Here is a 17599-nt window from a genome sequence, read left to right on the forward strand (position 1 = left end):
CATCAAATGTTGATAAAAAACTTTTTATGCTTACTTATTTTCCCCAAAGGAAATAATCTTATTCAAACCTGCCTTTCAAAATAAGCTAACCAAAATTCTACAAGTTTTACAAGAGAAGGACTACAAGGGGACTGTGAACATGCTCAACTATCTCTACATGAGTCAAGCTTTTCCAGTGTTGTCAAAAAACAGAGCAGTACACAACCTTCATAAAAAGTTTCTCATGTTTAAACATACTTTTGACTAGAGTTCTCAATGCCAACTCCCTTGCCGTCACGAGCACATTACATCTTCCATTACCTAGTATGAAATGCTTTTAAGAAGCTCATACCTTCATCTCCTATCTGCAAGGATAAATCCACTCCATATTTCTACAAAACTTTTTATTCAGCTAGGTCATATTACTAACATTAAGAGCATATGCACCCTCTTGTCCAAGTGCTAACATGAAGCTGAGATTAAGCTTGTGCTGAAGCAGTAATTTTGCTTACAAAGCATGTGGATTAGAGTTTAGTATTTATCACCTATTAGACTGGGCTGTTTTCTTAATTTTTCAGGATTATGCTGGTAAAGCAAAAAAAGCCAAATAGTGGGAAAACATGATTTAAGTCTCAAATACCTTGAGACACACAGGTCTTGTCAGATCTAGCTGTAGCTGTTGGGAGTTCTGGTTGCATACTTAAGAAATCTGAGGGGGTTTTCCCCCAAAATTTACAAATATGCTTCAAATTTTGATGAGGTTAAAGCATGAAAATTTTGGGACTAAAAAAACCACTGGAAGTTAGCGTCCATTTAATAGTATATTAAGTTGACAAGAAAGATAAATCAAACTGGACATACAGGGCTCTGAACGCACAGTGTGACCTTTTATTATTAGACATGTCTTCATTCCATATGCATTTATATTACAAACAAAACAGAAAATGCATGTGCTACAAGAGCACAAAAATCAACAGGGCATGGAAGGTAATGACATAATGTTGACTTACACATTTAAGAAACTAAACAGGCTAGAAAGACTTGTTTTGCAACTGCAATATTATGATTCAAATAGGTAGATTAAAAAGAGCCATCTAATTTTCATAATCTCATTACCTGCACTATACTTCAATTGAAGCAGGAACTACAAGCAACTTTTTAAAACTCAGTCTGGAAAATAAACTTCCAGAAAGCAATCATGCTGAAGGCATCATCATTCTTTATTAAAAGCCCCAAAAGCACTACTATAGTAATGCGTACATTAGTTGCTCTTTCAAGAAAAACATGACTTCGGGCAGGAAATAAGACCATGCCACGATACCAGTTTACTACCAGGATTCTGCTGAAATTGAACTTAAAAGTGGTACAAGACAAGTTGTTTCTCCTGGGTGTCCGGACATTTAAGATTATCAAGATGTTTTTAGCATACTAACCTGTAAGAACTGTAAAAGGGCATTTTTTAAAGAGTTATGCATCAGGCCAACAGCTTTCCTCCCATACATATAGACAACTCTACCTTGGTTAAAGGAGTCCACTTCCCTGCAGTTAAGATAGTCAAGGTGGTCTGCAAACATTTGTGCTTTATGGGCTGTGATAGGTAAAGGTGGCATGATTTTTTAAGTCCTTTTTGGCTTTAACATTAAAATTTATCCTATTTCTAAGGACAGTATAAAACTTAGGCAACAGACAGAATGGAATAAAGATTTTTCTTAATGCTGTTTAAACCCAGTTTTAAATGTCTACCACACTAAGTTCCGCTGAGTAAAGCTCACCAATCCAAATTGGTTCTGTTCACTCCAGACAAGGCTACACCCAAAGGTGAATACGCACTTCCTCCCCTAGCCAATTAGAAAAAAAAAATATTCTTAATGCCATAAAAATATACACAAATCTCAGAAAAATTAGTCTTACAACCACTTCTCAGAGAAAGAGTTTGAGAAGTGGAAAATGGTAAACAATAAAGATTTGCACCTAAAGCTGTTTAAGATGGACTTTGCTATTCTGTTCATCAGTTCTTTAATTACCAAAAAAATCCAATGCATCTGTTACTGTTTTCAAAGTGGGGAAGGAGCAGAGTAAGTGGTGTGGTACCTCTTGCTATACACTGATTTTTAAAAGAGACTATTGCAGGAAGTTAGAATCCATGTATATAGAAGAGGACTTATTCTCTATGGTATATAGAACGTGAGAATTTAAGGTAAAGCAAGCTTTCACAAGGGTCTTTCCAAGCCAATCTTTGATGTTCTTAAAAAGGAAAACAGAAGAAAATGTGGTTTTGCTAGTTTTGTATGGTCAGCAGTACGGCTACAGTTCATATTTACTCAAAGCTTTATAAATACTATTCTATCTTACATGGTTATTGAATCCTTAATTTTGCTGTCCACAATTTCTTTATACAGAGCAGCTGACATCACTTCTTCCATTGGACACATGATGCCATACTCTTCACAGCCGTTCTCTTGGACCAGAGGATCCATTTTATGAGGATCAAACATTATATTATTTGGCGTCACTAGCAGCACACCATTGACTGTACCCTAAAATGAGAGGGAAAAGAAGTGGTAAATTTTCTTCTTCATACTTTAGCTTATTCTCCATTTTTTGTAGGAAAAGTGTTTTCTAATTCGTTTTTAAAGCATCTTTATTTAAGCAACTTTATGCAGTTCCTTGTGTTTTGCAGTCATCTAGAAATATAACCGTTTTTCTGAGGAAGGAAATTAAGGCCACCTACTTTACCAAAGAGAACAGTTTTGTTCCTCACTTAATAGCTGGGTTGACTAAAAAAAAAAAAAAAAAAAAAAGAAAAACCCTTGCACTCTAAAAGATATGCTAAGCAGCTCCTCTAAAGATACATCCTTCCCAGATAACCACAGGGCTTATTGCTAGTTTTGCAGGAAGCTTCAAGCATTTTCTAAAACCTGACTCTTCACTCTTCTCAGTTTCTAAGAACTAAAAAAAAAAATCCTCAAAAATTGTCATTTATCTTTGTCTTCTTTACACAAAAGCAACAGCAGTATCCGATACAAGTCATTCTAACTTAATGGACCTGTTGACTGACTGGAAAAGTACATTTATAGAATAAAACTATATTAAAAAATATTAATGATTTCTGAAGATGCAGCTGCATCATCATGCAGCTTTGGATGGATTTAATCACAATCATACTGCTGCAGTACAGGAATACAAATAAATTTTCTAGTATGAAAAAAATTTAAAGAAAGTTGATACTTATACTATGGGCTGTAGGGTTCTTGCACAATACAGGTACCAAGCTAATTTACAACACATTGAATTTTTAATTTTTTTTTTTTTTTTAAAACGTCAGAAACACATGCAAACACCAACATCAGTTGCCCACTAAGGAAATTCATTAAACTGTTAGAACAGTAAGTTTAAGCTAAAACTATGAACTGGAGGAAATGTAGCTTTACGCAGAACGATAGCGATCCTTCAGTTATAGTTCTTGAATCCTAAGGACTTTAAAAATTTAGAAAAACATTTAAAACTTTTGTGCAAGAATCACAAAAGAGCTGCTTCATGTGCTTCTGAAGCTTATCAGGAATTGAACAAATATTCAGCTCACTGAAACTGTTCACTGTGATTACAAACACTGGATATTGGGGAGATTGTTTTCAGTTTTGTTTTAAAAGGACTGATCAATACAGAACAAAATACAATTACATTCCCTCCCATTTCCAGAAATTTGTTTCCAGCACTGTGATGGTCAATGACCTTCACAGCAGAAAAACAAAAGATGCCATATAGTGAGTAGAAAATTACAAGTTATACAAAACAAACCAAAAATAGCATTAAAGCCTACAGCAATGACCAATGGTATCACTAGTATGGAAAAGCAAAAACAGTCTCAAAAGCAGCTCAAGCATCTGTACTTAAGTCCTCTTAGTTGTTCAGTGCCTAATCAGGTTTTATATGTGCCTTTTAAAGTACAAAACATATGCCGAAGAGTTTAAAAGACAGCAGAACATATTTACATAATTCCACGGTGTTTAAGACACTGAAACAAAGCTGTTACTGGTATTTCTATTTCTTTGCCAGCACTGGATTGTGGAAATAGACTTTCAAGGTGCAAAAAGGAACTCCAAGAGTCAATAGAAGTCTACATTTGGTTATATTCACTGTATAGAACATAAATTTAACATGACTGCAAAAGTCAGTGAGGCTACTCAAAAAACCAATTGTTTCTCTTTAAACAAATACTACTTCCATAAATCCAGAACATAATGCAAAAAGCAGCATCATGTCTATATCTGAGCTCTTTCATTAATAACCACACAAGAAAGTGGAGTTTTATTAATATTCTCCAGATCTGACCCAGAAAAGTCAAGGCCATAGCCTTGATGGCAGCTGGACTAGATGATCATTGTAGGTCCCTTCCAACTAAAATATTCTATTCTATTCTATTCTTTCACTGTCCACATGTTGCATATGAATCTTCAGAACAGGCAGGTCAGGAAGAAAAAACAAAAAGCTAAGGTTGTATGACTGCTCTAGCTGAACTATTTAAATGTTTAACACCAACTTCTAAAATGATGTATTACTCAGTAGAAGCAATCCGTAATCAAGTTCATTGGAGAACTCTTCATTTCAGACTAAGATTTTGTCTTCACTTGTTAAGTATTTTGTGAACAAATGATCCTGCCTTGATAAATTAAGTAGACAGTAAGTGCTAAAGCTTTTGAGGCTGCAAAGGACTTTAGGCAATAAAAGGAGATGACATTTTTCTATCAAGGGGTGAGCCATCACAACTGACATATCACCCATGTCAACAAGTTTCCTGGTTTTATTAAACAAACAAAATCCAATGCTTTATCTGTGCTCTCAAAAGCAAGTTAAAAGACTACTTCACCTGGCAGTCCAGGTCAAAAACTGATTAAAGAATATTTTGTTGCAAAATAAGTTAAAAGTTTCATAAGTCAATTTTACATTGCTTATCTGAACACCAGAGTCTCACAACATTAGAATAACGTGTATGACGAACCAGTTGCACATCCCCTCATTTCAATTATCTTGCTTCAGCCTCAATTTTAGCAGTTCAGAAAATACCAACTTAGCCCTCCCAAACACCACAGGCCAGGCTTGTCATTATCTTAAAAAAATATCATCATATCCAAGACAAAATTCTGCTTCCAGGGCAAATTTGAATGTGTTTAACAAATTGTGTAGTACTTTGTGGTGTTTAGACTCTGACACTGAGGAACAGTTGATATAATCTTTCTGCAGGCAAGTGTTCAGCCAAAGAAGTGTGCCAGACTACTGACTACGTAAGGAAAAACAAGTTTAAGAGACCTTGTATTGTAAGTGGAAGCTTCCTAGAATAGTTGGACAAGGACCTGTCTGACGGCAGAAAAACTCCAAACCTGTATGTTAGGCAGTTGTACTTGACACGGATGGAAGATTCTAAAGCCTACCTCTGCAGCCTCAACCAAAAGACACAGCTAGAAATCTAAAAGCTTGCTTATCTTGATCTTAGAAGAAACCCTCAACACCAATATGTAAATATTCAGCATGTAAATGAATCTGAAAGTGGAATTCCATTTAAAATTTATTACACTGATAGAGGAAACAGAGAATTAAACCTTTGCAACTATCAGGCTTCCATGTGTACTTGACTGAGAAGCTGATCAAATACTTCACTTACAATGAGTATAAGCAATTGAAAGATTATACAGGTATCTTGCAAACACTGGCTTTATTGCATCTCAACAAAAGATGAGTCATTTCATTTTTATCTATTTAAAAGACAACAGGAGGCAGACCAATGCAACACTTCTGCCTCAAGTTATTTGATATGGTCCACAGTTACTACACGAACGCTTTAGGGTACATTTCTAGAGAAGAATTGCTGCCCCAAATTTACAGGCTAGAAATCAAATTCTTAATAATACACTAAACATCATTCATATTTCTGTCATTTTTTATTATTATTACCAAGGATCACTGAATGTTAACCTAGGAAGCTAGGTAAAACTCAGGTAACAGCCAGATAAAGAAATATTTTGTTTGGTCCCAAATTTTAATTATTCCTTTACAGACATGCTAGCATTCTTACAATAGATATACTTCAGAACTATTGTCTTAGAGTAAGCCAGCAATGAACTCTTAAGCATTTTAGTACCACGCACTCATTCTAGGTTCTGAACCAACTCTTCTGGTTACTCATATACATTTAAGCAGTATGGCAGCAGATGGCAGTTGTTCTATAAGATACCCAGAAATGGGTAACACCACTGATGCCAGGGAAAAACCTTACAGCATACTGTTCTTTAGTGACTTACTTTTGATAATCTAACTTCCCCTGCTATCTTAAAAGCACTGAAGACAACTCATAGCCTAAAGTCTGCTCCCCATATAATCTTCTTGATTCCTTGCTTTTGGAGCAGGAAGAAAGTTCCAAAGCTCCCTCTCTGGCCTGGTTGAGCTGCTGAAAATATTTTCAGTGTGGATATATTCTTCAGAGTAAAGAATAGCATGGGGGGCTTGCTTACTCAGTAAAGTCCATCCTATGCCCTCACCTACCCATATCAACACAAGGAGGTGAGCCCAGCTTCTTCTTTGTGGTCAAGCCCTGTCATACTGTGTTTTCAGCACAGATGCCCTTGACAGTAATCAAATATTTGCCAAACATTTTAGAAACAGCTCTTTGACTTTATTTTATACAAATTCAATTTTGAAAATATTTTCTAAAAGTTATTTGTACCAATTATGTAACTAGTGAGACAGATGAACAAATCAGCGCATGAGCATAAGCAAAAAGACTGGGGTATGGCATCCATGCTACAAACGCCTACATGACTCCCATATACTGCCAGTGTTTGCTCTAATCTCCTAATTTTCTAGTCCTGGGGAAAAAAAAAGTCTATAAGTAGTTCAATTGTTGATAGAGGCCCTTGGGAAACAGTTTTTTAGGACATCCTCCACCAAATAACCCATGATTTGTTTCTCTTGGACCATACTTCTAAGTAGTTGAGAAAAAAAATTACCAAGAACACTCAATGAAACTGAAGTGAAACTTAGACTCTGCATATAGCTACTAAGTAGTTCAACATGATACTGTTACAGAAGTACTGCTTCTTTAACAAAAATCCCCAAAACACCACTTGTAGAAGTAGAATTTCCTGTACGTAAGACAGATTCTTAAAAACATGAAGTAAATTTCTAATCAGGTGAAGTTCAGATTTAACAGCCTCAAGGAGGAACGCCGAGCCACTTTATTACTGAAAACCAGGTGGACACACCAGGTTATTGAAAATAGATCCCTTCAGTCTTAAAGTTGGTCCAGAAAAATATTAATCCAGATAAGCAAGAGCATGCAGACTGAAAGTAGATTAAACTGCACCTGCATGCAGATATTCAATTCTTAATCAGTTTTAACTTCTTTCCATTACAATTCCTTAAACCTCAGGAAGTGGGAGCTCTAAATCCTATACAATATCTGAGAGAGAAATTCAATCATGATAGAGGAAGGATTAGAGCCAAACTTTATGACATTGGTGAGCTCAAACATTAAGATTAGGCAGTTCAGTAAAACACATTTTTAAGGTTTGAGAGGACTTCTGACAAGCAATTTTCAACAGAAGTTACCTCTAAATAATTCCATTATGTTCTTGAACACGCAGGATAGAACAAAAACTGTAATTCGCAATTTATGAAACTTTTATCATAAAGATAACAATTTAGTGTTATTCTTTGTTTGCTGTAGAAGTTTTGAATCTCAGTGTCCTCCTTTTCATTTTATGAACAATGCGTTTGTGCTTTTTGTGCCCATATTTCCAGGTTGGTGGGTGCTTTTTAAGCCTTAGCATTAGTATTTTTCCTTTACCTTCTACTTTTCAAAACAAGGCAAGTATACTAGCAAGCATAAGAAAAAACAAAGAAATTCAAAGCTCCTCTATTGGTTCCAGTCAAGCAAACTGTTTAAGATACCTTCTTCTGCCTCCAGCGAACAGTGCAAAGAATGAAAAAACAGAGTAGGATAATTTTCTACAAAAGAAGCAAACAGTGTGGCTGCAAGAAAGGGCATGCCTGCATACGCAATAAACAGTGAGTCAAGGTGTGACTCTGCAGCACACTGGTTACTCTGCACTGATTTATTATCTGACCAGGATGTGGCATATTCACACCACCCTGTTTCTAACTGTGCCCAGCACCCTGCCTCTAAGAGGAGCCATAACCAGACAACAGAGAGCAAATATTGTAACAGAACAAATGTTTCCAGGTCCCAGCCACTGCATCTTGGAGAATTCCTGTGTGCTTGTCCAGGAAGTCACAGGTGTGACTAAAACCAACTCCAAACACATGCAGAATAAGCAGTCCTGAAAATTGAGAAATGAGACAATACTTACCTTGCAACTTTTGCATATGTGAAATTAAACACATTGAAGAAGAGGCTTTCATTAGATTTTAGTTTATGAGCATCAGTTACAGTGATGACTGAGACTTCACATCTGAAGCCCTATAAAGCAGTTAATGAACTTCAAAATCACTTCCAGACTGGGAAGCAGAAGATGATCTTTTAAGCTTTCTCCAGAAAATTTATCATCCTGCACCATCAGGAAATGGATCAAGGAGAAGACAAGACGACATGCCAGAGAACATTCCTACCACATGTGACATAAAGGCTAAATTACATGCTAAATTTATGAAATCTGACACTCAAATCTGAGCAAGTTAGCATTCATTTCTCTCCCCACCCATCTCCTCATGTATGGGCTGATAATGCAGTAGATTCATATAACTTTTTAGAAACAGAATTCTCCTTGAAGCCCTTAGAAAATAGGCTGAAAAAAAGTCAAAGACATGCTGTGAACACTCCCCATAATACTCTGATGAGAATTACAGCACATAAATAATATGCTGTAAGTTTTGACCCTAGATTATGTTTTTCCAGTACAGTCAATTTCTAACAGAGGCTCACAGTTCTCAATTCCTCCACATCATAGCACTTAAAACCGAGAAATAATGACATGTCTAGGCTCAACCTAAAAAAAAAAAAATCACCTAGGGACAGAATGCAAGGAGTGAAGCAAATTAACTGCAAAGTAGAACAAAGTAACAAATAAAGCTTTTCTAATACTTGTCTTACCAACTTCTAACACACAGCTTTTGCCAATATACACATACTGTCAAAAGGCTTCAAGTCTAGATATACACAGATGTGCAATCCTTTCCACAAGTAACAAAAGATAATGCAGTTTTAGGAGATTCCCATTAATCTGTTTATCATTGAACTTATCTTCAAACCTACTGCTGAGCAACACAGAATCAGCAATATTTGTATATACATACCTAAACTTCAGGTGAAGGAAGAGCTACTAGAAATACTTTGATTTTTTTTTTTGCATTCATTCCACTTGAGTGAAAGCATGATTGTTTATGATTAAAGTATTTAATAGTCATTTTTCTGTGTGGTGGGAAAGCAATAAATTTTGGTTTTTTCCTAAAGCATTCTAAGGTAAAGCCTTTTGAGGCGATCTCAGTCCCTAACAATCTGCACAAGACTTGTGTGCCTATGAGCTGAATGGAAGTTAATTAAACGTCACTTAACTTGGAGGCATTTGTGTAATGACAGAGAGAACTGTAACTACTACTTCAAAGAAAAAAAAAAAGAAAAAATAATCACGATTTCTACCATACTATAGCCAATACAGAAGTGTTTGTTTACAGAATCAGAGGTTAATTCTGCTTGCACTGTTCTGCTTTGGGAAAACAGAAGTGAAGCTACCCAACTACATATTTCCTTATAGTTTAAGGTATGTTCTTCTCTACTGTAAGTAAAGAGAATTACGATGAGATACTAACATAAGGAACAAATAGACCTCATGCCCTCAACACAAGAGAATCACTTAACAGTATGGCTACAGGGAAGTTTGTCACAGGTTATTTGCATATTAACTGCTTTCGTCCTGTCCAAGACACAAGTAGTCTGGGAATTCAAAGCAAACTGTGAATTAAAAAAATGAATATATTTATATACATATGTATATAAGCTGATTAATTTACCAATCAGTAACTAAATTTTACTATATGTTTATAGTTTAAATGTACTTTAATTTTAAATTCGATACAGTAACAGTAAAACTTGAATGTTTAAGTACCTTGCCGTTAGTGATGTACTTGCAATTAATTTTTAGAAATTTCTCTGTAAATGCTTCCTCTTCTTCGGAGGTGGATGATACCACTCTTGTAGGACGAACACATGTATGTGCTGCTGAAGCAGCTGACTCTTTCTGTTGGATTCCATCTGGATCCTAAAAGGGAATATAAAAAAAAAAACCCGAACTTAGCAACTTGCCTTCTTCAATATTAACTTTTAAGGGATTTTCTGTTGTGTAATTTTTGTTCTTTTTCTTTTACATGAAAGCAAATGTAAAAATAGGGTTCCAAATCCACTGCAGTTTAAAGGACTGCTTTGATCTCACAGTGTATATAACTAATGAAGCACAACTTAACAAGCCCATAATAAGAAATGCAAGTGGGCAAAGACATTCAGAATCAACCTGGGAATAAACAGCAGAATAATGATCAGAACTCACATAAGGAAACTGTCACTACAAAATTTGAGCAGAAGTTTGCAGAACGATTATTTTCCAACTTCAACAGAAGTCCTATTAAATGTCTTCTGTTACCCTTCCATAATACTATACGCTATGTTGGAAGGTCAGCTAGTCCAACCCTACATTCAAAGCAGACGTAAGCCTACATTAGATCAAGTTGCTCTTGGCCTTTCCAGTTGAGTTTAAGTCTTCAAGGCTGGAGATTCCACAGCATCTCCAAGAAACCTGCTCCAGTGTTTAACCACCCTTACGGTGAAAAATGTTTTCGTGTTATTCAACCAGGACCCCTCAGGCAGCAACATGCAGCTGTTGCTGCCCATCATTTTATTATGAACCTCTGAAGACCCCAACTCTTCTCCAACTTGTCTGCTAGGTAGTGCAACAGAGAAATGAGGTTGTCCATTAGTATTTTCTTCTCCAGACAAAAAAACAAACCAAAACAAAACCACCACCAACCAAAACAACCAGAAAACCAAAACACCAAACCAAAAAAACAAACCAGCACTCTCAGCCAATTCTTGTGCCTCATATGTTTCCATTCCCTGATCATGTTAATGGTGCTCCACTGGAATCTCTCCAACACGTCAATCTTTGTCTTGTACTGGAAGTGCCAGAAGTAGACACTGCAAATGCAGCTTCACAAGCCCCCCCAACAGGGGAATAATCATTAGGCTTAACCTGTAGGTATTCTTCTTTCATCTGGCACCTGGCACATGATTAGCCTTCACCATCGCAAGTGGACATTGTTCAACACCCCCACCAGGACACTAGCTTCAACCTCTCCTTGGCTCTTTTTCTGCAAAGCTGCTATGTAGCTAGCCAGTGCTCACCCTGCGCTGCCATATGGGCTTTCTGTCCCAGGCAGGTCTTAACCTTCATGAGGTTTCTGTTACTTCATTTCTCCAGACTCTTGATGCCCCTCTGATGAGTAGCCCTTGTTCTTCCCTCCAGTGTATTGACTACTTTCTCTACCATTTTTGCTGTCCCCCACCCCCAAGCTTGCTGACAGTGCATTCTGCCCTCTGCTCCAACATTCAGGTCACTTATGGGCAGACTATAAACAGTATCAGTCCCGATAGGGACCCTCACGGAGTCCTAACCTTCCACCACCACAGAAAAACAACCAACAAAAATTACCAGCCACACACACAAATGCTGAATCACTTTGAGCCCCAAAACCCTGCCAATTTTTCCAGCCCATCTTGTAGTCCACCCATTCAGTTCACATTTCCCCCAGTGTTTTAACGAGGCTGTTTTGGGACAGCGTCAAGGGCCTGGCTCTAATTAAGGCAAGTAACATGCAGTGCTCTTCCCTCATCTGCTGAGCCAGTCATCTTATCACAGAAAGCAATCACTTTGGTCAGGCATGATATGCCCATGGTAAGTTCACCCTGGCTGTTTCCAACCATCTTTGCCTTTCACATACCTGGATATAACTTCTAGAGGATTTCCTTCATGACCTTCCTGAGCAGGTAATGGGAAGACTTATCTATCTTGCTGTCTAACAGTACATCCAACAAACTAGTGAACATGGAACCCTACCACGGACAGGACAGACAATGAGAAAATGTTTTCAAATAAAAGCTACCTGTATAGTAGAAGGACTGCACCAAAGCCTATTTTTTAGCCACAGCAATTCTGGGGCTTAACCAACATTTAAAGACTTCCATTTCATACATAACTGCTATTTTTAGTTACTAATAAAATATTGCTATTTATAAAAAATGTGAACTTCTATGTTCCCTTTGGTTTTCTGCTTTTCTGTGCAGTTCTATTCACTAGTACAGATTGCAGCTAAATGCCTTTAATCACATATGCAGGAACATTATGCACAATTTTCAGTTCATCATCTCTCTGGCACTACTTTAGCCTGTGCCTGCATCCTTCCATTTTAGTTAGAAAGCAAACAAAAAACCCAAAACAACTTTCAGAACACTGAACTAAAGTTCGCTGAAAAAGGTAATGAAGATAACTAAAAAGCAAACTTCCTGGAGATGAGTTCTCTTTCTATATATGCCTTTCTCCTAAAAATCTTTGTGATGCATATAACTTAGCAAGTGGCTGCAAGAGTCTTCAGCTGATACCCAAGTCCACCGTGAATAAGCCAGCTATATCTCATTCATACTGTCATGCAGCATAGAAGCAGGAATAATACTGGTGGCAGACTTTCAAATTTAATGATGACAGTCTTGTCACTACATATTATTTTGAAGTGGATTTTAAGTTTTATAGGTAGTAAAGCTTATTGGATCTTCTTAACTATGCACATCACACTGCTGAATGAGGAAACCCTTCACAAAACCCAGCAGCATAAAAAAGGCTTAAAAATCTAAGCCAAGTTCTTACATACACACTGACACTAACAAACTTATTGAAAACACACTGAAATCTTAGCTTAAGTGTAGCAACATAAAAAACCCCAGCTTAACAGGGTTATGCAGGTCTTATACTAGCCACATGCTGGTTTGTATTTAGCCACATAGTTGTGTTAAGCTACACCAATGTTTCATCAAAACAGGAACAAAAGAACAGAGAGTATCATAGTTTATATTTTGCCTCAACAGAGGTTCAGATGTTGGTTAGTTATCTTATTCAACTTCTAGCAAGAACTCATCAATTTCAATGATCACAGAACAGAGCATAGACCTCTTTACATTACACACGCAGAGTAACACACCCTCTTTACTTTGAAATGTGCTTAAATTTATCCTGCAAATCTGGAGTCAAAATTGGAGGAGAGTCAAAGACAGACGAACATCAATACAGAGCATTAGAAAACATATTCTAGTATTACTCTCATTCATAAAGACAGCAATCAAAGAGAGAAAAGAGAAACAAAGAAAACAGGTGCTATGATGATGAACAAAATTGTTCTGCCTTAACTGCTCAATTAGAAGTTGAGTGCTTTTTGCATTGTTGGAGAGACTGAAAAACAAAGCCAAACACAAACACACGGAGAGTCTACACTGACAAGTGCAAGCAACTTCTGCTCTTCACTTTCTTTTGACAAACTATACCTAGGAACATGCCTTCCCTCCTTACATGTACTTCAAAAGACATCAGAAACTTCCATAAACACTTCATCATAAACACTTCATTATATATTGTCACGTTCCTCGTTTGTTTGACTTTCCCCAAAGTATTTAAGAACTGCTTGTAGTGATCCATGACATGTAATGAGGTGCACAAAATAGTTGTGCAACAACACACTAAGTGTCAGTTAAATGAAATTTAACACACACGCTGTTGCTAACATTGAACTGCCTACACTAAACAAAACCTCTTGCATAAGAGGATTTTCACTTTTAAAATATTTTAATCTACATTGTTTCTTCCACACTTTCAAGCTCTTTGCTATGTGCATATAATCAATAAAAAAGTTTCAAATAAATTACAGGCATGGTTACACTATTAAGCTTCCTTATCTACTATATACAAACAATCACATATAAAATAATCCACAAAAGCAAGAATAAGGTAGTTTTCTGACATGAGATCTAGTGCATTGTAGGAAGAGCTCTGATTTCTAGCAGTAAAACTAACAGTTTTCCCTTGAGTAACTTCTCACCACATATGCTATATGGGTAGGCCTATCCTAGCATTTACAGTCATTCCGAGACCAATATGGAAAAATGTATTCTTGCAGACTAGTCTATTTACTGTGCTACACCACCTTCAGTTTGCCATAAAAGAAATTATTCAGTACAAATGACAGCAGACACCTCACGAGAACAGGCATACTAGAGTCAGAGTAAAGATATAACAACAAAACCAAATAGTAATGTTCAGTAGAAAGGTCATCACAGCCTTTGTAATGCAGCTTGAGAACCTATTCAGCAACAAAGCAATACCCTTCTATTTAACTTCTCTGGCCCAAGTCATGCAAGCAAGTAAATAAATGTTTAAAAATCTCAAACCTTCCTAAACTTTGAGCACACAGAATCTTGGAATAGACATCTGACAGCTTGACTGAGCACTATGAAGTAGTGCTATCAAGAAAATTTGTTATTTGAGAGAAAAGATAATAACTGGGAAAACAGGAGTGACATATTAAGAAACATCTGAATAAGGTCATAATTGCATAAATTGCAGAGGAGCTCAGGCTCTGATATTGCATCTTCCTGGTTGGAGTTCCCTCTACAGAATTCTGTTGACAGCAAACCAGTGTTCCTGGAAAGGCATGCTTTTACAAAGCTAGCTCCTAGCAAAAAAAAAAAAAAAAAAAAAAAAAATCTACATTCAAGCTGAATTACAGAGCAGCTTTGATGGCTAAAAAATTTTGGTATTTGAAAGTCTACAAAAGTAGAACTACTGAGTAGAAGTCAGCTGTAATCAACTCTGCATTAGCCCTTCACTGAAACAGACTTTTTTTTTCCCCCCTTTACTTAGTTTTGCTAAATGAAGCTAGAGAATCCCCTCCTGCCCCTCTACAGGGAGTGGGGGAGGCCTTACCTTTTAGCTACTCGAGTATTCTTGCCAGTGTATCATTGCTACAGAAAGCTATCAGTAAGATTAGAGAGAGATGTTTAACTAGTTCTGAAAGGTAAACTAATACAGAAAGGTAACAGGAACTAGTATTTAAGATTTCAGTGCACAAGGATAGTATTTTGCTACAAATAACATGCCTTCAAATCAGTTTTCACAGAGAAAACTGTCATTTGCAAAGATTAAAAGCTTGTGTTTACTTTTTTAAAAGGCACTATTTCACTTTTCAACTCCAAGTGTTGTAAAGTACTTTCTCCCCCAAATGAAAAGATAGTTTAAGAAGAAAGCATAGCACCTGTAACACTTCTCTTGTAAGGGAAAGTTAATTTCAAGGACAACAGGTATACCTACATTTACTGTAGCCTTGTCAAGCTCTGCTTCGGAAGATGTAGGTGATAGGGGACTTATAGGACTTAGAGAGGGGGAGCTGTCCACGCTAGAAATGTAGTCTGGGTCAGGAACATACAAAATCTATAAAGAAGATATAATGTAGTTAGAACTCATGCTTTCAGGTTTACTTTAGATTTCCCACCAGTTCAGGTATATTTGCTATGATTTCTCAAAATAAGCTATGCAAAATCATTCCTATTTCCATGAATTTTAACAGAAATTATTAGTTGAGGGAATAAACAATACCACACAAAGTACTTCTTAATATTAGCTTTTAAAGTTTTTTAATACTATCGTGAGAAAAGATTGAGTTTTAGTCATAATAGAGGAAAAAGTTCAGATAGAAAGCATGAAAAATATACAGCATGCCAGAAACACCCAATACAGTGTCCAAGGAAGACCTGCCCAATTATTTCTCCTGCTATTACTCTATTTGAGCAACCAAGAAACAGGCTGTGGAACAAGTTCATAGACGTAGCTCTTAGCACTGAATGTTAAAAAAAACCCTATCAACTGGGGTTATTAATGCCTTAAATATTTGGCATTAAATTAAATATTTGGCCTTAAAATTTGGCCATGGCAGGCATTCAAGCTACCTAGACAAAGTTTTGCAGCAATCAGAAATAAACACAGGATTTTCTTCAAACAGAAGGCTAATACCAAATGGCCAAAGGTTAATACTGTAGCTGACCCATCACTTGTTTCCAAGGCTGGCTTTCAAAGAGAAGTGGAAAGTGAAGGCAAAAAAGGGAAAGAAAAAGCTGTTAGCAATAGGAACCTCTAAGAAGTGAGTGATAGCTCATGTACTGCTAGTAAAGACAGCAAGTTTTCAAGAGTGGAATAAAAACATTATTCAATTTATTAAAACAGAATTGCAGGCAGTAATATGCACCCAGGAATGTTGTTTGTAAGCTGTACCTTGAATTTGTCTTCTGAGTTAGAATTGGTAAATAGCCTGCTATATTTGCAAAGTAACAATTTAGCTTGTAACCAAGTGTTATTATATCATTAAGTATATTTAGTTTTAAAAGTCCTCTGATCTTATTTAAGAGACACAATAGCTTCATTACATGTTTCCTTTCTAGGTAGTCATTTAATAGGCATGAATAATTCACAAACTAGAGAAAAATGAAAAAAAACCTCTTTTACAAAGTCAAAAGGAAGACTAGTAAGAGAAGTACTTTAACACTTTCTCTGGTAGAGATGAGAAATATAGGGAAAAAGGTCTTTGTTGGATAAGTGACATACATAGTATAATAGTACCTGTCCAGGAACGACTGCTCTGGAGAAAAGCTTATTTAATTGAACCAGTTCATTGGGTGTTGTATCAAATTTCAATGCAATACTGTTTAAAGTATCTCTTGATTCCACCTGTATCAATTGGAGAAAAAGAAAAACAAACCTGTGAGCAGTTAGTTCAAATAGTGACTTACAAATTTTATCACATGTAGCTTTACTGAGATTTTAGTGAACTTTAAGTCTTCATATCTTACGATTGCCCCAAAAAGAAAAAAAAAAAAAAACAAACCAAAAAAACATACCTACCCCCTAAATATCAGTGTATTGCCACCACATGTAAGGACACCTGCCTTCCCACAATGTTTCCAGGTGGCCAGAACTGTCAGTCACATACGCTAGGCTGTAGGCTCTGCTATTGCACCAGAACATCTGGTCTGTACATTCACTGCTGGGTACCCAATACATGATTAACTGGTTTCACAAAGCCCTTCAGTCTCCCTCTTCAACTCTGCTTTTCTATTCTTCACTTACAGAAAAGCTGAAGCAATCTCTATAAATGTGAACACATTCTCTTCCTATTGAAATAAGCTTCTGTTAATCTGACTTACAAGTAAAATCCATCACTGAGATACAAAGTAAAAATACTGAAGCAAAACAGGTCAACCAGTATGACAGCAGATGGAACATAAGCATTTTGAGTAGGTGATTCCCGAGTAAGGAAAAGATTTTTTTCAAGCTCTTATTTTTACCCCCATCTCCCAAAATGTATTCAATATGAACTAAGAGAAGAAAGCAAAGAAAAAAAAATATTCACAGAGTATTTCAGAATAAAGAATTCATAGCAAACATTTGAGAATGGTGAAGATGATATGACAAAGGAGTATACAACCAAAAGAAGTTTACTGCGTAATGGCACAGGGCTTCATAAACAC

General features: G+C 36.5%; 1 protein-coding gene across 11 annotated transcripts in view; it reads right to left on the bottom strand.

Annotated features, from left to right (window-relative positions):
- OXR1 (oxidation resistance 1) overlaps positions 1-17599 on the bottom strand; it is a 293745-nt gene that overhangs the window by 44945 nt on the left and 231201 nt on the right. For 9 of the 11 annotated variants that reach the window (XM_054814190.1, XM_054814187.1, XM_054814188.1 and 6 more), the window contains 4 exons: positions 16692-16799; positions 15390-15509; positions 10095-10247; positions 2332-2516 (listed from right to left, as the gene is read on the bottom strand). In XM_054814190.1, the coding sequence (XP_054670165.1) occupies positions 2332-2516; positions 10095-10247; positions 15390-15509; positions 16692-16799 (566 nt within the window). The remainder of the gene's footprint in view (positions 1-2331; positions 2517-10094; positions 10248-15389; positions 15510-16691; positions 16800-17599) is intronic. The other 2 variants (XM_054814192.1, XM_054814195.1) reach the window with 1 other exon arrangement.

This window comes from Grus americana, chromosome 2 (genome assembly GCF_028858705.1).
Source record: "Grus americana isolate bGruAme1 chromosome 2, bGruAme1.mat, whole genome shotgun sequence".
NCBI lineage: Eukaryota > Metazoa > Chordata > Aves > Gruiformes > Gruidae > Grus > Grus americana.